This window comes from Folsomia candida, unplaced genomic scaffold, assembly GCF_002217175.1.
Source record: "Folsomia candida strain VU population unplaced genomic scaffold, ASM221717v1 Fcan01_Sc004, whole genome shotgun sequence".
NCBI classification, from domain to species: Eukaryota; Metazoa; Arthropoda; class Collembola; order Entomobryomorpha; family Isotomidae; genus Folsomia; species Folsomia candida.
Window position 1 is genome coordinate 12,411,903 of NW_019091196.1, and position 27,244 is coordinate 12,439,146.

Consider the following 27,244-nt stretch of genomic DNA (forward strand, 5'->3'; position numbering starts at 1 on the left):
AATATTTCTGTTCACGTTCGTTTCAGTTTTTATTGCGAATATTTTAGACATGCAGGCAAATTTTTATGAATTTGAAGGACATTGTTTCATATTTCATTACCAGATTCTCTATTGTTTTATCGAAAACCGTGTAATATTATCCTTGCGTTTATTAATTAGTATCTCTTGCGATGGTAAAGGATTGAATTTCTTAAAAGGAAACGAACTCGAATTACATAAGGAAACGAGTTGAACTGATGCCACGAGCTAATGAGTTCATTACTTAATACTTTTCAGAAATTGTGTAACGAGCATGCACCCCTTATGACTCACCTTTATATAAATTTCCATTCCCCTCTCCAAACCACTAACAATATCCATACGTAGGTACGATTCAATGGTGATCTTCCTTTATTATGCTAAACTCACAATCTAACTCTCGACTTCAAATCCTGCAGCTTCGAATGAATGACGCCATCTTAAGAAATTCGAAAACAAAGCTTTTTCCGATATCTATCCCGTCTAGATTACAGTATAACAGTTTCCTCCCAAACTTTTACCCCGATTCCAATAATGCAGCAGCAGCAGAACAAGAGAATAGAATAGAATGTTAAGCCAAAAGTTCAAGCCGAACCACCCATCCGTATTATGAATGAACTATATCTGTACATTTCCATTCCACTGGGGCAGGGAGAACGCCCGCAAGTAGAACAACCCTCCGATGGAAATTAAGATTTACAGAGGAAGGGATTCCGAGGTGGCATTTCTCTTCCTATATAATTCGCAAACTTGGTAAAAGTATGTATGGAACGCTTCTACGAGTAGCACCATCGCCATAAAGTGAAGCCACCTTCATACGTACCGCCGCCCACGCTTTTACCCTGCAAAAGCCACGCTACGCCATCCTCCTCCTCCTCCAACTTTCACCTTTACTTTATTCCGTATTCCACATCCTCGCAGTAAAAAACAAGCTTCAGCGTGACTCCAAAAAAGCAGTTGAAAATGGTTTCTACTTACGAGATTTCATCATTAAAGGGCCAACTCCACATTATAAAGTAAGCTGAGATCAGTCCGTTAGTCATTTCTTATTCAAAAGTTGAGACACTTTCTTTGTTTTTCAACAGAGAGCTGGCTGTCTTTTATAAAAGGGGAAGTTTGAGAAAAAAGAGAATCCCCATTGTTGTACTTCCCCCACTCCCACGTGAATTGTGTAATGAACTAATGGATAGAAGGAGAGAGAAAGCGGACTTCTTTTATCTTTCTACACTAGATCGACAATGTTTTGTAAGACTGGAGTAGAGCGAAGCAACCAGTGACAAGGAAACTTTTAAGGGTCATTTTCTCTCTTTTTGCGGATTCCTACTAGTTGGATGAGTCAGGGATGAGACGCGTTGATCTCTTCTTGCTTTCTCTTTCTCACTGCTGAATTCAATGGCTATATTACTACTGCATACAATATGCACATATTTGGCTTACGGACGTACGTATATCTATCGGAAGGAATTTCTGTTCTGTCCTGCTTGAGTGGATTGACTAGATACGCATTCATCCACTTTTGCTGGCTGCTTGTGTAACACCCAATTTGATTTTATTGGATGTGATGTGTGTTCGCGGATATTTTCATAGTTCTTTCATGTCCGTTGTAATGGGTCGGTTTTATGCTGTTTCATGCCATTGGAAAGACTACGTGTCCTGATTTGGATATTTGTTCATTTTTCAGTTCAGCAACATTTCTGCGGTGGGATAAACTTGTAAAAGTGCGATTTTTTTAGGGCCACAAAGGAATACTTGCTAAAATTTGAAAGTATTACGTAATAAATAAAATAGGGTAAAAATAGATTCTGGGGTAATTTGAATTAATTGTTATGCTTGTTCTACTAAATGTTTTTTACGCAACAGGACATCCTTTGTGAACAAGTTTCTCTCTCGGAGAAAAGTGGAAAGAACGTGACTACAGGGAAAGTAATAATATCAGCATTTTGCAAACTCATAACTTTCAACTGCGGTTAATGCAATCCTCAGCAGTAATAATTTCCTGTTAATCTCCGTTCTCATTACGCAACTTTCCTCCACCTCCACCTGTTCACTCATTCGACACGAAAACCACATATTCCGCAATCCAGATTCGCGAGCTTGTTGCTCGTTCGTTGCTACATAACTGGAAATGAAATCTGGAGACAAATGTATAAGTTTGGCAATTTACCACCACGTTCAATTCCAACAGAACCTTGATTGCGAGAGTTCCATTCTACGTTGTGGGTTAGGTATGTGTAAATACAGGATTTGGTTCGTGTGGAGATTGCATTACGGTGCAAATCTTATTAACTTTTACTTCGAGTATTCAAGGTTGAATGCATGAGTGAAAGTCTCAGATTGCGGAATACACGGTAGATATTTTTTCACCTGTAGTGGTGATGTTAACATTGGTATGTGTTTTATGTGCAAATAACCACTTGCACGAAATAACTGCAAAACAGTGGATTCTTGCAGCTATTTGACCTGCAAGAAATACAAGGCGCAAGAAACTACATCCCGCAAATATACTTCAGATGTCGCATATTTCTTGCAGTTTTTTTCACCTCGAATTTCTTGTGTTTCTTGCTTTGCAGTGCAAAAAATGTAGCAAACTCGCAAAAAACGAAACACTGATTCCTAATATTGACTATGCTCAATTCTATTTTAATAATTACGCTTACAATTCCGCAATGGTAGGAACAACCTGATAATAAAATCTTTGCAAAAATTAATTGCAAAAACAAGGTTGGATATGCCTAATTCCGGCTCTAGAAATAAATAAATGAGTTTCTTGACGCAAAAGTCTCACCTTATCTTATCATCAAAATCTAACATGTTCCTTAACAAAACGACATTACATTATTACAAATATATTTCTTGCTGCTGCTGCTGCTGCTTGTCCGCAAGATAACCTTCTCCAAGAACAACACACAGCTTTGTCCCAAGCCTGGAATACATAATCAATCATTTTTTATCTGATGTGTTGTAAATATCGAGAACCTAAAATAACTACGCAAAGCAAAAGTCGCTCTCTGACGTTGGTGATTATGAGTGCCTGCTTTAATTTACTGGATTCAGGAGAAGACGTAATTAGGCTCGTCATACTTGAATCAACAACAAAAATAATTGTTACGATTTCGGTAGAAAAGCTAAATTTAGTTATGTAACGCATATTCATATTTTGGAATAACAGGTTGTGTGAAAGATCAAAAACAATGGGAATAATTTTCTATTTGAATCATCATTTTACAGGGTTTTCAGTCTTTCTTCAGCCGGAACAAATGTCCACGTGCCTCGTTTGATGCTATATGGCCTGTATTTTTATCGTGAATTTTATAGTTCTTTGACTGTGAGAGACATTCTGTTTCGTTTGTTGGGTTATTACATCTTGCGTGATATGCCAACCTGTTAACCTTCTCACTTGCACTCGGATTTGGTCGCACGTCAATCGTCGCAAAAATATTTGGCTGACTAAAGTGAGCATACATTTTTGATGGAGTGCAATCATGCAATAAACATTTACTTACAGGTATGTAGGTCCCTGTAAATCTGGACTTTTTCGCAATTTTTTTCAGTAGTTGCCCAGTCGTGACGACGATGACTAGACGACTTGCAGCAAAAAGCTTGTCTCAAATTACAAATTTTTTAAATGAATTATGTAACACAAATTTGCAAAAGTTATAAATTTATAGCTTGTAAGAGGTACTTCAAAGAGCGAGATTTCCCTTGCAAATCTCATGAGTATGATTCTCTACCCATGAGACGAATTACAACCAGTTATGCAAATCAATTCAAGAGTCCGAAGCTCAGAATGAGAGAAATTTTCACATATTTATTTATATTGGAACAATTATTTAATTTTGATTGAAACCCAGCAAAACTTGGGGGCTGATCATGTCGTAATGTGAATTCATATATTACTGTTTACTACAATTTGTTGAAACGATTTTATAGTCAGAACCAGGTCAAAAAAAGTCATTCCCCTACCACAAGTTTAAGATCGTATCTTTGTCTCGGTGAGAGCTATGTATTAAAGTACGAGTGACGAGTAGATACGCAAACTCTGACTGTAGTTGAACTTATCTTGCAAGATTTACCACGAGAAAAATCAAGTAAACAAAATCTTGTTTTGGTAAAATCGTAAAAATGAAGCACATCCAACAACAAACAAATTGAGCGTTTCAGATAGAGCAGAATTCAATTCAATAAAGTTACGATGTTCGTAGGTCTTTTCGCGAGGTTTGATTGAAGCTCAAACCTCATAACCAGTCCTGGCAATAAAATAAAATCACACCTACGACCAGATACATTTAAGTACCAGACTAGAAGAACACGAGTAATACTGCGGGCAAAAATGATAAAATGGTGTAGTGTAAAAACAATTTTTTTCGTAAACATCCTGGCAAAACTGCCTTAAATCTGCCCCGGTACATGAATGAAATATGTATATACGAACCTAAAATTACGTAACCAAACCATAAAGTACATACGCAATTTAATGGAAAATGTGCACAAAATAATGCTTTACTGTCCCCATAATTTGAAAAATTTTCGCACACGGCTATAAATAAGTGAGTAAATCTCTTGTGTAAAGTAGAAGATAAAAGTGCTCCACGTATCTCATCCGGACTTCCTCATGTTACACACGATACGAAACAAAATGGATGTCGTAGAAGCTTTGTGACATCCATTAACCATTTTTTCTACATGTCTCATCTTACTCTTACTTCCTTCCTTCCTGAAGAAATAGGAAGGGATGAATGGCTAATGGTCTCGTGACCTTTACTTTTATGGGTTTTGTAAACTAGGTATTTCCCTTAAATAATGAGCACAAAGATAAATATCATGCCATATTTTGTACTCCCGTATTTTTTATCCACATTCAACAATTTATTAAATTTACTTCTTTGAACTCACAAATATCCTGAATGACCCAAATGATATCACGGTGTCAATGTCAATATCAAATGGTAATGATGGCAAGTAACTAATGCGTGTAGACGTGCAGCAGAGTATACGTGCTGTATGTAAATATGTATATAATGCATATTGGTTAAGATAAGAATGTCGCACTCGTGTAGACATGTATATAAACAACTTTTCTGCAAAGTGGCAAAACTGGTAAATAGTAAAGTGTAATGTTTACAAAACCAAATAGTAAACTAATCGCACATACTGGAATCAAGTAGTGAAATTAAAAATCAACAGTCTCGTATACGTATATATAATTCGGTGAGTTGCAGTCTTGACATTCACACAATGAGACAGTCTACACTTTAATAAAGTCGTCTTTGAAAACATCTTGGTTAAAAGGACAGGATATTTTGTACCGTTTCATTTTACTATTTAAGAAATATATTAAGAACAGCAACATTCATTTCAATGCAAAGTTGCCGAGTGCTAATTCCGTAGAAAAGCTTGTGAAACTTGATTAAGTAAACTAAATTGTGAACATTGCTTGCATGCACAACCAACCCGGTGAGACTGCCTGGTTGATAAGTCACGTTAAAAAGTTTGCCAAATCTCGTGATTGTAACTGTTTAGATTTTTGGCCTTATTCCAGAAAAGAAACGGCTCCAAAATCTCTGGCAAGACTTGTTGTTCGCGTTTTCAGTTTTAGCCGGAGAAGGAAAAAGGTGGTAAAGTAAAGGTCACCGTGAAGGGAAAGTTGTTGAAGCTGGGCGAAAAATTTGCGGTGTGGGTTGAAGAGCGATTCCTCACAAAATTGTGCAATTACTTTCTTTCAGCCATGAATCACGAGTGAGTAACTTGACATTATCGGTCGATGCCTTTTGAGCCGACATGGTCAAAGTGTTTACATGAATGATTTTCTATACAAAAATCCTCCCCAACTTGACAAAATGTTAAGGGTGAAGTAATCCGTAGCCGGTGCGTGGGTGGGTGGGAAAAAAGATATAAATATTGACGATTTCTGCTAAAAAAGGAAGATTTTATCTTTTTTGTGTCACCTTTAATACTGCAAGTGCCATTTTCTCATAGTTAGTGCTTCCCAGAAAGATTAATAATAAAGATGGAAATGCTGGAAAAGTTTGACAAATCGTTTGGCGATGTGCGAAAGTTTTTATATCTCGTTCAACCGGAGGAGTGTACCTTTGAAAAAATTCAAGATGTCCCAAACTACTTTTCAGAGGTGGGTAGCAGTTCTTTCTTCTAAGGGCACTCTTAAAAATGGGGTAGAGCCACATGTGTAATGATTTAGTAATAAATTCCTACCGGATTGGTAGTAGTTTGTTTCTGAGGGGTAAATTTGTCATTACCGGAACGTTACTACGTAAGCGGTAATGCACGTTATTAGTTTGCCGGTAGAGTAAAATACATACATATTTACCCCGGTCAGTAATGATTTAATACCAGATTTCTAAGAGTGTACTTGTGACGATGAGTTTCATTTTTAAAATGCATTTGCATGTGGTGGCCTTTGTGGGAAAAAAGCATTGTATGTGGCGTGGCCTTTTACATATTTTGCACTCTCATAAATCGTAGACTTTAAGTATTCATGCCACAAATGAATTGTTTCCTCCTTTTGAAAATAGTCATAACTTGGAGGCGAATGAAAGCCTTATTTCCATATGATTACAGGTTTTCCCACTTTTTATTGGTCTCGTGTGCGCGGAATATGTTGCTCTCGCCATGAAAAGAGAAAGTCCTCGACTTGCCGAAAGTCTCAACTCTTTAGCGCACGGAATTTTATCAGAGACATTCAAGTAAGGTTTTTTTCCTGTATAAATTACATCACGCAATGTGTATGTACATGCAAAATACGTATATTTTAGGATTTTGACGATGGGTATAGAAATTTCCTTGTACATTTTTATTCATCGCAACTACAAAATAATTGATCTCCCTTGGGATAACCCGCTAACCTGGTATCTTGCCTTGTTAGGGGTTGATTTCGCGTATTACTGGGCCCACAGAGCGTCACATGGTAGCTAAATACATTTAAAATCTAGATATTAATGTACCTGACGAATAATATGAAACTTCTTAAAAATGTGGAAACAAGAGGTAAATTTTTTATGGGCTCAACATCAAATTCATCACAGCAGTGAGGATTTTAACATCGCAGTTGCCGTCAGACACCCGATAACCCACGGTTGGATCAATTCGGTGAGTTTGTCCATTACTCAATTTTTTTTACATGTGTACATACATATTGCATTGTCCTTGAATTTCTCTAACCTTTATAACATTTGGTGAAAATTTAATGCGCGCACGATTGACGCAAACATTTCCACGTGTAGGGAACGAAATGAAACACGTTTGCAGCCCATTTGGTATAATAGTATTTTGTGCATGTATTTATACATCAAAAAGAATTGGGGAGTAGATATCTACGTATGTATGAAATATTTAGTTTAAACACCTACATACAAAGTCGTTTGAAAATATTCGAAATTTCATTTCCCATGAGTTACTGCTGGTTGATTTTTATGCAACAAAAACTTTCTCTCAATTGCAAGATCCTTATCGAATCGGTGCTTGTTTGTCAATGAGAAAGGGAAAGTTTGACATTGAATTTGCCCATATTTTTAAAAATTACGGTAATAGCGTCACGAGAACTGAAATATTCAGAATGTCTGAGTACTTACGTATTTCCATTATGTCTGCACCACAATTGTTGACAACTAGATATAAATGTAGATAGTAGCTAAACAGACTGACCTAAAAAACGAGTCGGCTCGTGGAGAGGAAAATTAAGTCAATCCATCCACCTCCACTTTGTATCTTGGTCAAGTTCATCGTCATCCATAAAATAAATTCTCCGCAGTCTAAATTTGTATGCAAGGTGAATGAAATGAAAGTATTCGAGGTTTCCCTTTCACCCGTTGTCTCTCACGAAATAGATAACGTTTTCATTGGATTTCCTGGATTTGGAGTTGACTATTTGAAACCTGTTCCGCTCAACTGCACGCCCACACCCACTTTAGAAGCACTCAACTTGTCAATGCATGTCAAAATGGTTGAAGGACTTGTTGCGTAAATTCCACAAATCCCATTTATTTGGTGGTTGCATGAAGTGAATCGAATCTACGATTCTTGTATAAGCAGAAGGACATTTTTTTTTTACTTTCGCCCATCCAGTTCCGGTCGGTTTTTGGCACGTGTAATTTAATTCCTTCGTCATCAAAACTATTTATGCATGAAACTTCCAATTTGTTCGAGTTTCTTGTCCACCTATGACGAGAGAAAGCAGGTTTTGATGCGTAGTATGCTCAAACTTTCTGCCGTGGTGGTTTTGGACACAAATAAATATTTTCGGTGGAACGACATAATCTGCATCATTCATCACTGTTGCGTGATGAATATCACGTAAAACAAACGAAAAAGTGAAAACAAAAACATTCTGACACTTTGGGATAACCTTATGAAAATAAATGTGGTTTTCTCGTGGTTTTGTATGGTTGCTTGCACCCCGGAAGAGCATGCATACATGGTACGTTTACCTTTGCATGAAAAGGGTCACATAGTTTAGGATCATTTCAGATGCCCATTTATTACGAGTGCACCACAGTTTTATTCGTTCTTTTAAAGACATAATTCATCCCGTGGTTCATGTCTGCACATCTAAATAAACCATCGCAAACAAAATGTAGCAATAGGGTGAAACATGCAATTCCCAAAAAAGTTATTGACCGCTGACCTCGAGAGGGGGATGGTCCAATTTACCCCAAAGGTTGATAGGATCCTCCCCCAGGGGTCATTTATACGATGCCACAAACAGATCTCAATTATCCCAATGCATTCTGACCGACGGACAAACAGACAAACATATAACGCCTTCGCTTAATAAATACTTTCCTCCTCCCCCAGTTTTTCTACCTGCCTCTCGCCCTCCTCATCCCACCACCTCATTGCCTTGCCCACCAGCAATTCTCAAATCTCTACCAAGGCTGGCTGCACACCTCCCTCGTCGGCACGTTGGGCCCTTTGGAGTTCATCTTTAACACACCCTCCCACCACAAAGTGCACCACGGTAAGTGCATGATGGGAAACATCCATAGATACCAATTTTCCCCACCATTTGACACGTCCCATCATCCCTGCGTAGGTTGTAATCTCTACGTGCTCGACAAAAACTTCGGCGGCCTACTGATAATCTGGGACCGAATATTTGGGACATTTCAAGCCGCGAGGGAAGATGAAGAACTAGTCTATGGAATCGTGTTTCAACACGAGTCCCATAATCCCGTCTGGCAAATGGTGCGGCACAAAATTGTATTCAATTTTATTTACCTTGGGCAAAAAATATCAAGTTTTATTCGTCCGTCGTAGTACTACCGGTGGCCTGCGTTGTTTCGTTGGAGCAGAATGCAATCCACTTGGGCAGATGCTTTCCGAGCGGTGTTCTACGGTCCTAGCTGGCGACCAGGTTCACCCAGGACGGGGGCTGACGTTGATAAAGTAGATGTAAGTCTCGAGGTGGTTGTAACATTTGCAACACGTAACACGGCACACTTTTTCGGTGGATGGAGCAACATTTTATTAGTCATCCGTTCCGTGGTCGTCGTGAAAATGATCTAACCAAGAGTGACACTTCTTGGTTCATGTAATAGTCTGGTGTGGGTTTAACGGTGAAAATCCAACAACTTGAGGAGAAAGTAAAACTGGGGAATTGGCATCAAGAGCAAAATCATGTCCTGGATAAAATCTTTGACAAAAGTTTTTTTTAATTTCAGATAAAGCCACGACCAAAATTTGTAATCATGCTGCCCAAATGGTTGCAGGCTTATATTCTGTTACATTTCTTCATGGTTTGTCTCGTCTTTCAGGAGTTTGCTTTGAAAAAAGGGGTAAGTAGTAATATGATACGATCCACTTTCTAATACATAATCTCCATCAAGTACTTAAGGGAACATTACATTGTGATGCGACGTAGTGACCACACATTCAAAGAGCCTCGTCAAAGACGGTAGACTAGCAAGGGAACCTTAAGTACTGTCACATCTCGATTTCCTTTCGGATGGTCTTAATTGATGGATAATTTAGTGTAACTAATTGTAAGACTTTGTCGTAGGACATACTCTTGTTTTATTTACCATACGATCCTCGACGTCATCACTCTCATTACTAATAGCATTGCAGTGGTGACGTCGAGGGTCGTATGGTAAATAAATGGACTGTACATACGGTGCAAAATCACGTTTTTGTGAAATATTTGGAGAAAGCTGCACCAAAACGTGCAATTTTTCCAATGCTTTTAACATAGATAACAGTCTTCGGAATAATGAAATGAAGTTTACAAATTATACATCTGTCCGTAATTTCATGTTGATCACCAATATGCAAAAAACAATCCAAACACTCGTCATTTTTTAAATTGCGAAAATCTGGAAAATTTTCTAAATTTGGATTTCGCCGTTCTTTGAAATTTCAACGAAATTTCCAGCTTTTTTAAGCATTACACAAAAGTTTTCAAAAAAATAATTTTTCCTCACTGCAACACAATGGCCGAAAATTTTGAATGATTGAAATTCACAATTTTTCATGAAAAAAGATAATATGACCAATGCTAATCTATTTTACGTATTCTTGTTGGCTATATTTATTTTTGTAAGGTGTAAAAAATTCTGGAAAATTGTATCGTCGTTTTTAACACATTCAACAAAATATCTTTTCCACACCTCATTCGAGATTTTAAGCTTTTTGGAAAACTGAACAAAGTTTCATTTGGGAGGGACCCTAGTGGGTCCCTCCACTATGACACATATAAAGGACGGCAAAAGTATAGGGCCCTATACTTTTGCCGTCCTTTATATGTGTCATAGTGGAGGGACCCACTAGGGTCCCTCCCAAATGAAACTTTGTTCAGTTTTCCAAAAAGCTTAAAATCTCGAATGAGGTGTGGAAAAGATATTTTGTTGAATGTGTTAAAAACGACGATACAATTTTCCAGAATTTTTTACACCTTACAAAAATAAATATAGCCAACAAGAATACGTAAAATAGATTAGCATTGGTCATATTATCTTTTTTCATGAAAAATTGTGAATTTCAATCATTCAAAATTTTCGGCCATTGTGTTGCAGTGAGGAAAAATTATTTTTTTGAAAACTTTTGTGTAATGCTTAAAAAAGCTGGAAATTTCGTTGAAATTTCAAAGAACGGCGAAATCCAAATTTAGAAAATTTTCCAGATTTTCGCAATTTAAAAAATGACGAGTGTTTGGATTGTTTTTTGCATATTGGTGATCAACATGAAATTACGGACAGATGTATAATTTGTAAACTTCATTTCATTATTCCGAAGACTGTTATCTATGTTAAAAGCATTGGAAAAATTGCACGTTTTGGTGCAGCTTTCTCCAAATATTTCACAAAAATGTGATTTTGCACCGTATTTCCTACGACAAAGTCTTACGATTAGTTACACTAAATTATCCATCGATTAAGACCACCCGAAAGAAAATCGAGATGTGACCGTACTTAAGGTTCCCTTGTACTTAAGTAGTAGGAAATCTGAAGAATCAATATTTACATTGGGAGAGAAAGTCACTTTATACGAACTAACTCTGTAATAAGGTAACTTTCTTTCCGTGGTAGGCAGGCAGGCAGGCAGATTAATTTGGACAGGTTTTCCTACCTACAATTTCATCACCATCGTAAAACACGAAAGTGGCAAAAATTTATGTTCGAAAAGTGACGACAAGTGAGTGAGTGGGATACATGACATGAAAAGGCGGCGGAGAAAGAAAGTAGGTGACTCGTCGTTTGTAAGTTTGGCAGTAAAAGAAAGTAAATCCAATGCTCGTTTGAGGTTTGAGCCATCATCAGACACATAATCATAATCAAACCCAACTTGTTTGGTCTGTCAACACCACAACCATGCCACACACAGTCAGTCACAGCCACCAGACCATTAAAAATATTATGGCGTGGGCAGTCGTCCTGCTTGTCGTGGTGAAAGCTGTCATTATTATCAATAAAAAAGTGGTAAAGAAAGTTCACCACCGTCATCGTCACTTCAACTTCGTTGGTGGTGGGTAGGTTCGGAGAAAGTCTTCTAAATCAAGGAACAAATGTCGGGAAAATATACGCGGAAAAACATGATGAATTGTTTACAAGTTAGGATTATTGATGACCATTGAAAATTTAAAAGGCGACGTGATTTGTTTTTTGTGGTGGGGTAAATTTCTGGGGGTAAGATCCTGATGAAAGGAACATACGTACGTGTGGTCCACAAGTTGTTTTTTTTGTGGTGGGCTGAATTTCTGAGGATAAATCGGTCTTTTTCTACACACACACGCGTAGTCCACAAGTTGTGGATGTAAGAGAAAGTTTGTTTTGATTTTTTTTACCATCAACAATCTCTCCTTTCTTTAGACATTGGACGAGATCACGATCGTGATGACAGTGTCTCATCTCGTCTTGAGCCTCACATCGATCGGTTTACTTTCCGAGGGGAACCCGTGGGGCTCATATTTTGAGCTGTTTCGCTGCTCTGTCACATTTCTTATCTTACCGACGCCAAATTCTCAAAAGGATTACTGGCTCAAGGGAGTGGTCAACCTCTACTTTATCCCATCCGCTGTCCTCTGGATCGTCTACGTCCTCTATCAAGGCATCGTGGGGGCGAAGAAGCCGGAAGGGATTATGGAGACCGACAACTGTGATGAGTGCTCCAGACAGGAGGATGAAGCTCATCGGGAGATTTTGTACGGCGACGACGATGGTGATCACAGGACGCCAAAGATATTTAATTGGAAGACGGGAAAGATCACAAATAATAGGTCACAGTTTGGGAGGAGTAGGAGGGGAAGTGGGGAAGAAAATCATCCGTATTTAGTGGAGAGTAAAAGTTTTGTTGATCAGAGAAATTTGAATTAAAGGAAACGAGACGGTATTATTTTTGTATCGTTGCATAATATAAAATGTATGTACGTCTTTATTATTTCTTCAGCATTTTCATTCCTACTAACTTCTAAAATTACGCTAGAGATTGCCTACATATAGCAAAAAGTTAGTATCATGTAATGTAATACCAAATCGAATTGCCTGTTACAAATACTAAACTATTCTAGAGTATTTATGTACTAGTCTATGTAGAAGAATGTATTTTATGATTGCATCGTTGTTTTACTGACTTGGTTTAGTGTTAAGTATCAAATAATTAATTGTAATAGTTCCTTTAATCTAGCCGTAAGAGAACCGTATCCAAATAAATAAAAAACGTGTGTACAACCCAATATTCAATCTCAATCAGTCGATCAATTTCTCATAACTATAAAACCACTTTCTTCATGCGGTACACACAACGCATAGCATAAATATATTTCATGTTATATGGAACATGACGAAAATTCTACTAGTTCCATGCAACACAACTTTAAATACCGAAAGATCAAAAAAAATAAATTCAAATAAATTATTACTTAAACCTTTCTTTCGCACCATAAAATTTTTCAGATTATTTTTGAACTTACAAAAGATATTATGCACAATTAACTGATAAACATAGATATGCTCCTCTCTATAAATAAATACAATTTAATGAATGATAATGTTCTCTCTAGATATGTCTGATCACGAAATGGAATGTAACTATATAATTATCTTTGAAATGCAATAATTTAATTCGACAAAAATCATCACATTCTGCACCACCAATACAACAGAACAAACAGCAGTACGTTTCTCACCCATATTAGATTTACATAAGTACTTTACATTTTGAAATGTCTTGATTGGAATGTCCCTGGTTTACGAATGTATGTTAAAATTAGGTACACGTAATAAGTACTTTCTTTATATTTTCCTACGCAATTAGCAAATTTTTTCTGTGTATAAAATTATTGTTGATTGATGGGAATTTATACGTGTAGTTTAGTTTCCTATTATAGTCTTGATGATAATAATGCAAGTGAAAAACAATATATAAATTGACTATTGATTCAGAATCAGTGCGTATTCAGTCTACTATGGTGTCGGATTTTTGAAGCTATTCCTCTGCATCATTTGCTGCTTGCCATTTAAATTTGGAATCCATTATCCACTTTTGACCATCAGTTCCATCACATTTTGATAAAAGTGGGGCAGTAACGTCACCGTCCGTGGGTCGAGCGAGGCACTTTCCACTTGACACGTGCTTTATACTTCTCTCCGTCTGACTGTAATGCCAAGCTTGGTTCCCTATGAGAATAAAGAATATTAAAACGTAACCTGACTGCACCGTATTTACATAAACGGATTAGTGCTTATATAAAATCATTCATACCTCCAAGGCCGTGACATCTCACAAGCTTAACTTGAGCATTATTAGAAGAGGTGGCATCCAAGCAGTTGTCGTCCGACATTACCTGCTGTCGCTTCGTGTACGCAAAAACCTATGGAGCGATGTAATACAATTACGTTTCTAGTAACATTTTAGTGTCAATTTATTAAATGTAATGCACAAAACATACTTGATTACCACCCAGCCCATGACAATATCCCATTCCTACAACTTCTCCACTCTTTCTTCCCATCGTATCCAAACAGTATTGTGTCTCCTCGTTACGAATTTCACCAAGATGATAATAATCCAGAGGCATAGGTGACTGCAAAGAAATTATTTCATTTCAATTTTCTGCATAATGATTCAGTTTTCTTATTTAAAAAATTCAGTACCTCTGGATAAATATGCTCCAAATACCATCTAAAGCTCTTACACTTTAAATCTTTTCTCAATTTGACGCGAGCAGATACGTCTCCAACATCTACGGTTCGGGCTCCTGATGTTATCAAATATATTTCAGTTAAGATAATATGCCAAATTCTGTATTACATATTGCAGCATGCAAAATAAGTATTTTTTAAAGCATCGTGGGCGTGTTAGTTGTGAAATTGAAAGCAACAAAAAGCATGCAACCGCTAAGACCCAATAATACCAGAATTCTTAAAATTTTACCCATTACCCACTCACACCAAAAGCAACTTTAAACTCATCTTTACAACTTTTCGAAGGTGCTGGGTCAGAATAATCTTGAAAACAAAAAACTGAGGAAAATGGCTTAAAATTATGTATGGTGATGGTGATGTGTAATGAATGACTGTGTTTTTGTGACATGGGTGTTGAATTTTGTTGAAAATTGTAACGAGTTTTAGGACCTGTAAACATTGCGTAATAAAACAGTCTCCATTCATCGAGCCAGACTAAGAGAATGAACAGTAGAGACAATTAATAACTCATAATCGGACGAAGAGATTTCTTAAATAATTTTTCGATCCACACCTTCTGCAAGTCGTCCATTATTTCGGTCGACAATGTGAGATGTCCCCCCGGGGAAGCTGTAAGGGGTGGTTTTTCTAAATACGTGTCCGACTCTAGAGCATGGCGTAATAACCAATCTTCCACCACACATCCATACCTACACAAAGTTATTGCCAACAATACACAAATATATAATCCCATAAGACCAGTACAAACATTTAGTAGATTTTATAGAAAAGGAATTAGGAGGGTTTAACATGGGAAAAGAACAAAAACAAGCGAACCCACTTATGATTTTAATTACAAAACTGAGTACTCTATTACTAAATAATCTGGACAGAAGCAACTGTTAGTTTAACTAATTATAACGATTAATATGAATATGAAGCAACGCACATCTTTCAAACATAAAAAGCTCGACAATACATTAAATACGTCGGAAACAGAGATCAGAGCGCTGATGTTAGTACTTAGGATTAATAAGAGCTGGTAACATAGCAAAATGGCTACGAAATATGTCGGACCTGGGCTCATTTCGAAGTAAAACTGTTTCCAAGCGTCTAACCAGACATGGGCAACTCTGGCGGTGTTATGGAGGATGATTTTGCTCACACCCCCTGGGAAACTGTAGGGAGATTTATCCCTAAAAGTATGTCCGACGTGGCTGCAAGTCGCGATAAGCAACCGTCCCCCACACATCCATACCTAATAAACATAACTTTGACTTACAAACAAAACAAAAATAAAAACTGACGCTGGTAGTCACTGGAAATGCCAATGAACATCTTTTTGCCCATGAAATACCATTGCATGTGCGTAATAATCCCCCCGCCCCCGCAAGTTTGACAGATCAAATTCTGCGACTGCCTAACTTTGTCGTTCGAAGCCACTTCATCAACTCCTGCTCAAGGATAATTAATTCCGCTCTTATTTCGCTAATATTTCCCCATATCTGGTAATACTATGCAGATATTTCCTCATTTCTGGTAACATTTTCCTGATATTACCTCATCTCTGGTAACATTTTCCCGATATTTCCTCATTTTTGGTAATATTTTCCCGATATTTGCTCATTTCTGGTAATATTATGCAGATATTTGATCATTTCTGGTAATATTTCCTGATATTTCCACATTTCTGATAATATTTTCCCGATATTTGATCATTTCTGATAATATTTTCCCGATATTTCCATATTTCTGATAATATTTTATAGATATTTGCTCATTTCTGGTAATATTATGGAGATATTTGCTCATTTCTGGTAATATTATGGAGATATTTGCTCATTTCTGGTAATATTATGGAGATATTTGCTCATTTCTGGTAATATTTTCTCGATATTTCCACATTTCTGATAATATTTTACAGATATTTCCTCATTTCTGGTAATATTATGCAGATATTTGCTCATTTCTGGTAATATTATAGAGATATTTGCTCATTTCTGGTAATATCATGCAGGTATTTCCTCATTTCTGGTAATATCATGCAGGTATTTCCTCATTTCTGATAATATTTTCCCGATATTTCCACATTTCTGATAATATTTTACAGATATTTCCTCATTTCTGGTAATATTTCCTGATATTTCCACATTTCTGATAATATTTCCTCATTTCTGGTAATATGTACCGTAGGGGCTCTGCAAATATTAACAACTACTGTTTCCCCAAATTTCTACATAAATTTTGTATTCTTGTACGCACGACTACATATTGCTACTTATTTCCCCCATGTGGATCTGGAATACAAATAGACAACGAAAAAATAATTTGAATAGAGAGGATGTCACAGCACACGATGTCCAAAATTGAGGTTTCAGGACGTCTCCTAAGATCATCACATTTAAACTAAAACGTTGTATTTTTTGCATTCCTCATGTATATATCTATGTATGTATCTAAATTAATATCTGCGGCAGAGACTGAATGCATGCTCTGTTTGTCAATCGAAATGATTTTTTGTCCTGTGACACATAATTTACGAAAACAATAACTTTATCATTATAAATAAATAAACTTAAAATTCCAAAACCATTATTGCAGCAGAGGTCATGATATTTCGTCACCACAAAATAATTAAAACGATTGTAAAGCTTCAACGCCAAAATGTTAGTTTCTGATATAAAAGTTATATAAAATAACATATAAATACTTTCTATACTTTTGCACATGCAAAACTATCAAAAACTAACCAGACATGCGAGCATGTTGCTATCTTTAATGAACCACCGCATTGCCACACCTGTTCTCGGTAGCAAAAAATAAAGTTGTAATAAAAAACTAATGCAACGGAACGTAATAATTAATTTCGAAGTATAGGGAACTCGATTCAAAGATTAAATAATTCCTCAAATGTAATCCTGACTAACCCGAAACGACATTTCTAAATTTTCGCCGCCCCAAACATCCATCCCTTCATCGTAGGATCCAATTTGGTAGAAATAGTCTTTATCAATGGAAAACAATCCTCCAGCCATGGTAGGAGTTAGTAATGGCAATGTCCTGTCCCCGTTGCGTCTTTCCATTTCTCTCTGGGGAACACGATACCTAGGATAATTTCATACACAAGTTAAGTATGGATTGACATATCATTATATAATATAAGAAGGTTGTACCATCGGAAATTCAACTTCCTGAAATCATTTTAAACAATTCATTAAATTATGACCAGGAATAATTTGGAAATAAGCTTGTTTGTTTGTAAACCCGACCAATTAAATCCCCCCCACGTCATATCTGAAGCGGTCACGTATTCAAAGTTATTATCAGAAATGACATCAATTATTGGACAAACGACTGATTTTTTGTCGATGGCTATCTCGTGTAACAAGGGCTCCAGCCATCCTTCGGTGCACTGAAATCAGTTAGGCAAACTTATTAATTTATGGCCAGATCATTTGGAACATAGCTCGCAATGGACCACAAAAAAAACAGTCCATCGATGGACCATTTGTGATGGACCAATTTATTGCGAGATATGATTTGGAATAATTAAAATAATTTGAAAATAAACTTGTTTGCAAACCTCGCAATGTGCATCCAGGAAAGTCAATACTTTACCCTAAAATACAACATAATAAGCCTTTATGTACACAAAGTTAACAATGACGAACTCGCCATTTTACAGTTTATTTATTTACTACCTTTGCATTTTTGGCACCGAGAAGTCTTGCACGGATCAAACCCGAACGTTTCCCCGTTCTAAATACTCTAACCGAAGTTGGAAGACGGGCGACATATTCTTCTAGTTTCTTGCCCAAAAAGTCTCGTTCGGAAGCATCATCAACTAATATAATCTCTTTGATTAAGGGTTGTGGGGATCTGTTAATAGTTAAAGTTAAGTTTAGATTTGGGAATTTGGGAAGTAAGTTCCATCTTTGACACATATTCTCGTATGTGGGTACATGTGTAAACGGTTACTTGCCTATTGATTACTGAATGAACAGTTCTCAGTAATGTTGACCACGCCTCGTTGTGAAAAACTATAATTACTGAAGTATCTGAAAAAACGGGTAAAATGCATGCATGTATATCATCATTCATTTCTAACCGTTATTTCTAAAATTACCTGGAAGATATTTTGCATATTCCTTGTTTCGGCACCTAAAAATACAATTAGTTGGACAGATTGAATAATTATGTAAGGGCTAGCTCAATAGTAACTCAGACTAAATTGCTCACCCGCTTAGACGAACATCAGGTAAGGAACGATTAAGAGAAATTGCATCTGACGCTAATACGTTGAACTGATTTAGCTTAAACTATAAAGTGAAAAGTAAAATTTATAAGGATTCCAATAACTTTATTCAAAATGAGCAGAAAGAGGCAAACAAAAATCATTAAATTATTACCTTATCGGCTACTAATCGTTCTACTGCAGGGGGCAGTTTAACAGGTTTTCCCATTTCTCCCGGTGATCCTTTCGACTCTGTAACGACTGCAGCTTTGTCCCACAAGTGCAACTCTCGTTTTGGATATTGTAGCTTATCCTATATTAAATTAAATTAGTCATTAGTAATCACTTCCCTAATTAATTACTAATTTATTAACTACTCACATTAAATTCGTCTTCCTCTTCCCCACCATCTTCTACCCGATTATTCCCAAAATTTCCTACTTGATTATCATCACTATGAACTAGCGGGTCGGCCGACGGACCCTTGACGTCATTTCCACCCCCACTACCCCCATCCGTATAATAGAGCAATACAACTACATCTACCAAAAACCATATAAGCGAGGTGGCTAAAATGATCTTACACGTCTGCATTCTAAATCGCATTTTGCATTAGCGTCGTTCTAGCTTATACACTCCTAAATTATGTTTGAGTTCTTGTGTGTTACAACAATTTCCTGTTTCTGTACATTATTCGTTGAAAACGCTATTATTGTCAATAATTATTTTACTATTTTTAAGTTTCAGTTAATTACAATTTGTTGATTTGATATAATTATTTCTGATATTTAATTGGCGATATGAATTAAACACCCAATAATACCGATTTAGATTTCGATTTGCATAAAATGGAAGCAATGGTTTCATACAAGTTCAACATACAGGCGTCGATATGATGACTCATGTAATTTACGAGGAAATTAAAAAATATTTCTAATGGAATGTGTAAAATCACAACCGACAGAACAGAAATATTGATATCACTGGACTATAAAACCATTTTAAATACTAAAGTTGATAAATAAATAGCTATAGTTTAATTACTACAAGTAATTAATTAATTAATGATCTTGATTTTTGAATGTTGAATGATTTGTTTCGTTGTCTTTGTTGATATGTTAAAAATAATGTTGTGGATGTCACAAAAAAATCATTCTGCAACTGAAATTATTAGCACTGCACTGCACACTTTGACTGATATTCTTCTGACTGATTTTGAATGGCAGATTTTCTCAAAAAGATTTGCATGACTGGACAGTTGGTTAACCTAATCTGTAGGACATGTAAGTTTTCTTGAAAGCACACCAGCAGAAGACTCCCCGCCTGCAAATTAGTCTTTGTACGATGATGTTACGCAACAATCTAAATTCCTACCAAGTCGTATTCATTCTTCCTGTAATTATGTATTGACATTAGCGTTAATCTCGGAGATACAGTGTAAATCCATGCATCCAATAATATATTAGAATCCTTTCACTTTCTTTTCTTGCCAGACAGACAATGGGACGAGGGGATGAAAAGCTGGTTCCTTTTTAAATGCAGACTCTGATATGGTTTCCTGCAAAAAATAACACAATCACGAATTATAGATAAAGATATACCATTCAATTGCAATTTTAATGCATAACCTAAAATGAGATGCAGCTTATATTTTAGCTAAAAAAAATTATACGCTAGCAAAACACGACACGATCTTCCTGTACCTTTCGTAATAACATTTGGGGATGCACTGCTCAGTTTTACAAAATTTACTTTACGCCTTAACCTATGCACATCATGAGATTGTGTAACACCATCAAATTAGTATTTTATCTTTTAGTGCGTGCGCTTCTTTTAATTCAACCCAGATATTCACACTACAAAATGCAGTAATTAATCAACCATAGGCATAAAGCAGTTGATAATATGCTGAGCAAATACGACACTAAATCAGATCGAGGAATGAATAGTGTATTCAATTCACACATAAGCTGTACGCACGCCGCATTGCCACACCAAATAAATAATAGCGATACAATCTCTTGACGCAAGACTGGATAAGCCGGGTGGAGCGACTGAATGAGTTATCTTCTCGTTTTGTACTATATTATGATATTATCTAAGCATCTGGCTGACTGAGGCTTATCAAATTAAACCGTGTACTCCTATCCTTGCCATTTAGTTTTGTTCACTTCTCATCCTGTCAGAATTTTGCCATGTCTGTTTTACAAAAGATGAATATGCCCTCAACACGAAACTTCTTAACTAACGCTTGAAAAACTATCAGTAAAGTAGTGTAGCATGACAAATTTGTAAACTATTTAACCAAACCCCCGTAAATAAATAGACGTATCGATTTTGTCATAAACAGTTTAAAATAATAATATCAACCATTATGTTACAGGAGTAAACAAGTAACGCTAAAAAAGTTTAATGAGTCGAGAGGATATACACTTTTACATAAATTAAATTAAAAATATGACCCATCTTCCAAAAATATTGGCATGTTTTGTTTTCACGTTGTTCCGACAATGAAAACATGCAATTATTTTGATAATATTCCAAGGCTTTAAACTTCACCGAGGTGAACTTTCATGACGGGACCTTGATAAATAAATAACAAAAGAGTTGCACTGTATGTTGCCCACAATTAAAAAAACGGAGTGCCGACCTACCCAAATCGTATTGGTTTGATTAAATAATTAAAATTGCATACAAGCTACCGCCCATTAATTCACATGTATGGGATAATATATGTGCTGCTGCTAATGGATTACAGACATATATGACATGATATGCACTATGCACCTATTGCCTGTTACATATTACACAAGTGTTGACTTTAAACTTGCACTTTTGCTCTAAAAAAAGTGCAAAATATACTGCTATCCGCGAGCCAACAATGAGCAGTGTTATGAAAATGAAGCAATTAATTCGCAACAAGACGATAGACGATACGATAGTCATTGCTTTTGATAAGGCAAAATTATCACACGTACGCATTTTAATGTGCTGGGAAATGAACTTTTTTCCCAAAGTATTAATACAAGGAATATCAAACTTTATTGTGTAGTTTCACACAATGCCCAATGTCAACATACATGCGAAATTTGTAAACTTATCCCAATTATGTTATTGTAATATCTGAAAAGATTTGAGATTTCGCAGGCCTTTGGGAGATTTGCCCTTAAGGATTTCACGAAGGTAAAGGTGAACATAATTGCGTAACACACAACAGAAGAGAATGGAATTTTATGCGGCACTCGCTAATTTATCTGCACTATTTGCCGATCCAAATTGAACAAGAATAATGGATGGACAATCATTTTATTTTTGGACTTACACACATTCTAATACGCCAAAATTCAAATAATTGGGTGATTATTGCCAATAATGGATGATGGATTTAAGTGATGTTACTCTCGGTACAATTTTTTGAAATAATTTGCCCTTTTAAATGGATGACGAATCATATTTTTTCAAGTTTCTCCTACCCCAACATTAGCAAAACCACTAAATTGTATTAATTAGCACAACTTAGAAACCGAATTTGGAAGAATTGAATTGCAAATTGAGTTGTCTGCCAGTTTACATACAATACGAAATCTAAATTTCGGAATTACAATACTTATGCAGTCGTAACAACTCAAACACATCATACCGAAATTTGTTAACCGACTAAAAAATAGAAATCATCAGCTAATTGAAATTAATAATAATCCCCTATTTTCACGTCTCATTGAGTCATCTCCAGTCAAATCAACAATCACAAAGCTAAATCTTGAAAGGCGCACACTTACCAAAAAAATTCGCCGTTATCCTTCCGTTCCAAAAAAATCCACACCCGACAAACCACTCTCAACCTTAACTTATCCAGTCAATCCGTCTCAACCCCACTCACACCAATTAATTAATTACAAATTACTTATTAAACAACAAACCGTAAACTGTCTCTAATTCCATCCTCACTTCACTTCACTAAAAGTATGAACTCAAGATTCAATTCAATCAACTCTTTTTCATTTCTTCAGGCCAGGTGAGTCTAGCAAAAATCAGGCCCGTAAGCACCAATTTGTTCACACCATCACAAAATTGGCAACCCCTTTTCCTTCAAATCTGCTAAATTTTTGGGGTGGGTGTGCCAACATACAATTTTAGCAAACCGATAACCACTACGTACTGATAAATATGAGAGGGTCGCCACTGGTGAATTTGGTGAGCTGTCACAAGTATCACCACCACTACTTGCTCGCTGACTGGGAAGAAATGAGACTGAAGTCAAAAAGCTTACCTGGCCACCAGGTAGCAAAAATGTAATGCCGCAATGAGTAAAGTTGGTGATGACGATGACATGTAATAAGAGAAGAACGCGATAAAAGAAGGTTGTTGCCTGTCTTCTTTTTATTTTAGCCCATTGCTTTCCTCCTCCGAGACGTGAGTAAGGTTACCTTTTGCATGGAAAGGAAAATGTAAAATAGTACTGGGGAGCCTGCCTGGCAAGGTGTAAAAATATCTGGCAATAAAAGTCTCATGGTGCGGTCGTAATTGTAAATTCTGAGGTCCAAGAGGACACCTAAAGCTGAAGAGGTATGTACATAAGTGTATGAAAACGAACGGGGAAGGAAAGTAAAATATACACAGGTGTGTATGCCTAAAGTGAAATGCATATTATAAAGTAAAAGCCTTATATATATATATATATAATATGTAAGAAAATAAAACTAGAATTCTATTACCAGCCACAGAACCTCCAACGAAACGAGCTGGGATGAAATGGATGCGCATTTCCATGCAACTCGAGACTTGGATTAGTAGATGGTCTTTGATCTACGGATAGCAAGACAAGAAAACGAGGAGAAAGGCAAAGGATCAATTATATTGGAGAAAGGCATCAATTTACGTGGTCTGGCTTGGAGCTACATATAAATGTATAATTCAATTCGACTATTTGTTTGTACAGACAGAAAGAATAATGTGTCCTCCTGCGCCGGTATTTTATCTATTAAGGCATGTTCCTACATATGTGTATATAAATACGTAGTTTTGCCTTGTTTGCATTTAACGAAGGGTAAAAAGTGTTGTTGGTTGGTTAGGCTGCCAACAATACTTAAATATTTAAGAAGGACGTCTTTATGGGGAAGTTAAGTCGATGCGACTTTTCGAAATAAATAGTTTGGGAGTTATCATCACATAACGTGAAGAAAATCATAATTCAATGACAATTGCAAATATTTTAGGTTGCTTGCATAAAATTTCGTTTTGCATAGGAATTTTTGGATTTTCCTCAAAACAAAAAAAATGAGACGGAGCAAATCGTAAATCGCTTCTTCTTTCAGAATGGAGGTTCTCACATGATTGTCAAAATACCCTTTTATTCTCTATCCTCGTGTAGCATAGCATGGCAAATTCGTGTTGTTGTCAGGTAGTAATCGTTCGTTTGTCTTGTGAAAAAAGTTTGGGGAAGAAAATTTAAGACATTTCTCTCCTCGTAGTAATTTACTATAAAATGCAAGTACATACGTACGTATAAATATATGTATATGTACACACCACTTTTTTACCTCGTCTCACTCAACGTAAAGTAAAACTAAGCGATCGAAACAGGCGAACTCCCGAAAAGTAACAGGACTCTTAAATTTTTTATTTACGATATGACCACTGGCTATGCATGCATGCTTTGATCCTTTTATATTCGTTTGTCTTTTGAAGAAAAGTCAAATTGGTTGACAAGAAGGCACAGAAGACGATAAAGAATAATAAGTGTTTGCTTACTTAACTCACCAAATGATTCCCGTTGAGAATCTACAATAATAATAAAATGGACAGTCAGTGTGGCTTCCTTCTCGACCGGAACTTCCAATTAACACCGTTTAATAATAGACTCCTAACTCTTTCACAACAATGTAGCGAAATTAATTGTATTTTCTAACGGTGGGTTCCGTACATCCATTAAATAAGACAACTCCCTAATTATTAAATTGTAAATAAATGGTAGCAAGTATTTTTAAAATCTTTAATAACCAGATGGTTACACGTGGTACAGACTTTACGAAATCACGTCTATTAGTGAAATTATGATTGCAACACGTCAATCAGCCCCTATGTATTGGTCACAAACTGCGTTATCAAGATCACATTTACTGACTGACTGACTGACTGACTACGACTATTAAAAGCATTTGTGTGCATAATAATACATAATGGACCTGAGAATAATAGCCACGACCATGCACCACCCCGTTTTTTGAGGATATTAACATAATAGATGTGCCCCATACTATTAAATCAGGATGCCACGTAGACGCTTATGATGCTCATTTATTTATCCCATTGTGCCAAGCTGGCTGCGAATTGAATAAAAAAACTGCAATATGATTACATATAACAAATCCATACCATATTACATGGCGAATGGCGTGTAATTGTTGTGGAGGTGGAGGACTACCAATTTTTCGCTAGTTACAAGAACTATCTATGTATGTTAATATTAATACACATTTTTGCAGAAATATGCATGATGGGCTTCCTGCCAACTATTGCTTTAATATAGTCACTAGTCAGTCATCTTCCTTCCGCTTCATAGGGAATGAAATTGGGTTGTTTCGTTTTTTGCACAAAAAATTCTACCCACATTTACTTTGTATGTAAAAATATCTCCCCTTCCTATTCATAAATTCTATTGCATTGATGTATTTTTTCAAGGCTACTTGTACCTACACGTAGCCATGATGTGACATGGCTCACAGTTCTAAAAGTCAATGAATGCATTCAATCAATGGAAATAATACAAAAATGGAGCATTTTCATGCATGAATACAATTGTCAATCCCTAGCTATAGAATAATATAAGTGTTTCTGGTATCCTAAGCCTGAAAATTTGAAGCAATTTCTATCTATAATGCATAAACTACTTACGAGATACTGTCATCATTGGTAGATCGGGGGGAATAGTGTCGCATTGTGCTATTTTCTCCCTTTAATCGTAATGCTCAACATTTTTAGCCCGATCTTATGGAACCATCATGTCCATCCGTCGTGCCACAAATCTCGTTAAACTTATCCTACCCAATTGAAATTTGGTGTATATATGTATAAATGAGGAGTTAGGGGCCGTCCATAAATTATGTAATGTAAAAATTGCGATTTTCTAGACCCCCCCATTTAATTTGTGTAATATAGGCACAATATCATTTGAGCGTTAGATCTCCCCCCTCTCGCTAAATCTAAATTTTTCTTTGAATATTAACAGATCCTCACAACCCTTAATCAAAGAGATTATATTAGTTGATGATGCTTCCGAACGAGACTTTTTGGGCAAGAAACTAGAAGAATATGCCGCCCGTCTTCCAACTTCGGTTAGAGTTTTTAGAGCGGGGAAACGTTCTGAGTTGATCCGTGCAAGACTTCTCGGTGCCAAAAATGCAAAAGTAATGTAAATGCAAATGTAAAATGACAAGTTCGTCATTATTAAACTTTTGTATCTATCTATTTTGTATTTTAGGGTAAAGTATTGACTTCCCTGGATGCACATTGCGAGGTTTGCAAACAAGTTTATTTCCAAATTATTCCAAGTGACCTGATCATAAATTAATGAATTTTCTTTATCTATAATCTTCATTAATAAATTAATGAATTTTCAAATGATTTCAGTGCACCGAAGGATGGTTGGAACCCTTGTTACACGAGATAGCCATTGACAAAAAATCAGTGGTTTGTCCAATAATTGACGTCATTTCTGATAATAACTTTGAATATGTGACCGCTTCAGATATGACGTGGGGGGGATTTAACACAGTAAGCTTAACAAATGTTTTATTTTTTATTGTTTCTTAATTCACCATCGGTGTGGATCCGATACATGCAGTATATTAAGGATAAAAGCTGACATGATCCTTACTATACAACACTTTCTATATAATACTTTACTACTTTCTACTACATTTAATGGAGACTACATTATCAGCTATGCTACGAATGTCGACTAACTAGGTTGTATGAAGTGCAATTGTGTTTGCATTTAATTAATAAAATTATGATGATGCAAGACGTAGAGTTAAGCTTTTCTGGATGACCGAACGAAAGTCACGGTGTAAAGGTTAACGTAAATGATGATGATGATGTAAATGATGATGGAAATTTCCAAACAAAATTATCTTTGTGTGATTAGATCCTAACCCAATTCCCATTATTTCTGCCTGGAATCATTTCAAAGATTTGCGCCACTTCGTATCTTTTTATATCCTTGATCTGATTCACTAGAGCTTAGACTTGCTTTCTCATTAAATTTTGAAATCGTAAGTTGGTTTATGATTTCTAAATGTAATTTGGTGGGGCTCTTGAGGATCTCTTTATGATGGAAAGCCATCATGGTCCAGATATATTG

General features: G+C 36.2%; 3 protein-coding genes across 7 annotated transcripts; 2 read left to right on the forward strand and 1 right to left on the reverse strand.

The window, feature by feature from the left end:
* Window positions 1-5,174: 5,174 nt before the first annotated feature.
* On the forward strand, window positions 5,175-13,211 carry LOC110848089 (alkylglycerol monooxygenase). 2 transcript variants are annotated; one of them, XM_035851625.1, is made up of 10 exons: window positions 5,175-6,145; window positions 6,595-6,719; window positions 6,789-6,802; window positions 6,899-6,940; window positions 7,019-7,122; window positions 8,827-8,989; window positions 9,065-9,216; window positions 9,289-9,423; window positions 9,693-9,806; window positions 12,336-13,211. In XM_035851625.1, exons 1-10 carry the CDS (start codon window positions 6,026-6,028, stop codon window positions 12,837-12,839), a joined length of 1,473 nt encoding a protein of 490 aa, XP_035707518.1. In that variant the 5' UTR covers window positions 5,175-6,025; the 3' UTR covers window positions 12,840-13,211. The 2 variants fall into 2 exon arrangements, with proteins under 2 accessions (XP_035707518.1, XP_021950899.2); XM_022095207.2 differs by having other exon boundaries at window positions 6,789-6,940.
* LOC110848088 (polypeptide N-acetylgalactosaminyltransferase 5) lies at window positions 12,880-24,968 on the reverse strand. 4 transcript variants are annotated; one of them, XM_035851624.1, is made up of 17 exons: window positions 22,662-23,119; window positions 19,264-20,440; window positions 19,058-19,195; window positions 18,888-18,967; window positions 18,775-18,809; window positions 18,631-18,706; window positions 18,350-18,527; window positions 18,232-18,267; window positions 17,918-18,060; window positions 17,822-17,839; window positions 17,576-17,753; window positions 15,223-15,358; window positions 15,099-15,143; window positions 14,619-14,722; window positions 14,414-14,548; window positions 14,227-14,335; window positions 12,880-14,141 (listed from the first exon to the last, which is right to left on the reverse strand). In XM_035851624.1, the coding sequence occupies exons 2-17, from the start codon at window positions 19,486-19,488 to the stop codon at window positions 13,951-13,953; spliced, it is 1,827 nt and encodes a 608-aa protein (XP_035707517.1). In that variant the 5' UTR covers window positions 19,489-20,440; window positions 22,662-23,119; the 3' UTR covers window positions 12,880-13,950. The 4 variants fall into 4 exon arrangements, with proteins under 4 accessions (XP_035707517.1, XP_035707516.1, XP_035707515.1 ...); XM_035851623.1 differs by lacking the exons at window positions 15,099-15,143; window positions 15,223-15,358; window positions 22,662-23,119 and adding exons at window positions 15,726-15,906; window positions 24,643-24,968; XM_035851622.1 differs by lacking the exons at window positions 15,099-15,143; window positions 15,223-15,358; window positions 22,662-23,119 and adding exons at window positions 15,726-15,906; window positions 23,598-23,736.
* Window positions 23,050-26,694, forward strand: LOC118435400 (polypeptide N-acetylgalactosaminyltransferase 5-like). Its single transcript, XM_035851415.1, has 4 exons — window positions 23,050-23,163; window positions 26,064-26,288; window positions 26,363-26,398; window positions 26,512-26,694. The coding sequence occupies exons 1-4, from the start codon at window positions 23,050-23,052 to the stop codon at window positions 26,692-26,694; spliced, it is 558 nt and encodes a 185-aa protein (XP_035707308.1).
* The last annotated feature ends 550 nt before the right edge of the window (window positions 26,695-27,244 follow it).

Coding starts and splice junctions, on each gene's coding strand:
- LOC110848089 (XM_022095207.2), top strand. CDS start 6,026: ATGGAAATGCTGGAAAAGTTTGACAAATCGTTTGGCGATGTGCGAAAG. Junction 6,146..6,594: donor TCCCAAACTACTTTTCAGAG/GTGGGTAGCAGT, acceptor ATATGATTACAG/GTTTTCCCACTTTTTATTGG. Junction 9,807..12,335: donor AGTTTGCTTTGAAAAAAGGG/GTAAGTAGTAAT, acceptor TCCTTTCTTTAG/ACATTGGACGAGATCACGAT.
- LOC110848088 (XM_035851623.1), bottom strand. CDS start 19,488: ATGCGATTTAGAATGCAGACGTGTAAGATCATTTTAGCCACCTCGCTT. Junction 19,196..19,263: donor AAGAGGAAGACGAATTTAAT/GTGAGTAGTTAA, acceptor AATTTAATATAG/GATAAGCTACAATATCCAAA. Junction 18,528..18,630: donor GTTCATTCAGTAATCAATAG/GCAAGTAACCGT, acceptor AACTATTAACAG/ATCCCCACAACCCTTAATCA.
- LOC118435400 (XM_035851415.1), top strand. CDS start 23,050: ATGAGAGGGTCGCCACTGGTGAATTTGGTGAGCTGTCACAAGTATCAC. Junction 23,164..26,063: donor AAAGCTTACCTGGCCACCAG/GTAGCAAAAATG, acceptor TTTGAGCGTTAG/ATCTCCCCCCTCTCGCTAAA. Junction 26,399..26,511: donor CCCTGGATGCACATTGCGAG/GTTTGCAAACAA, acceptor AAATGATTTCAG/TGCACCGAAGGATGGTTGGA.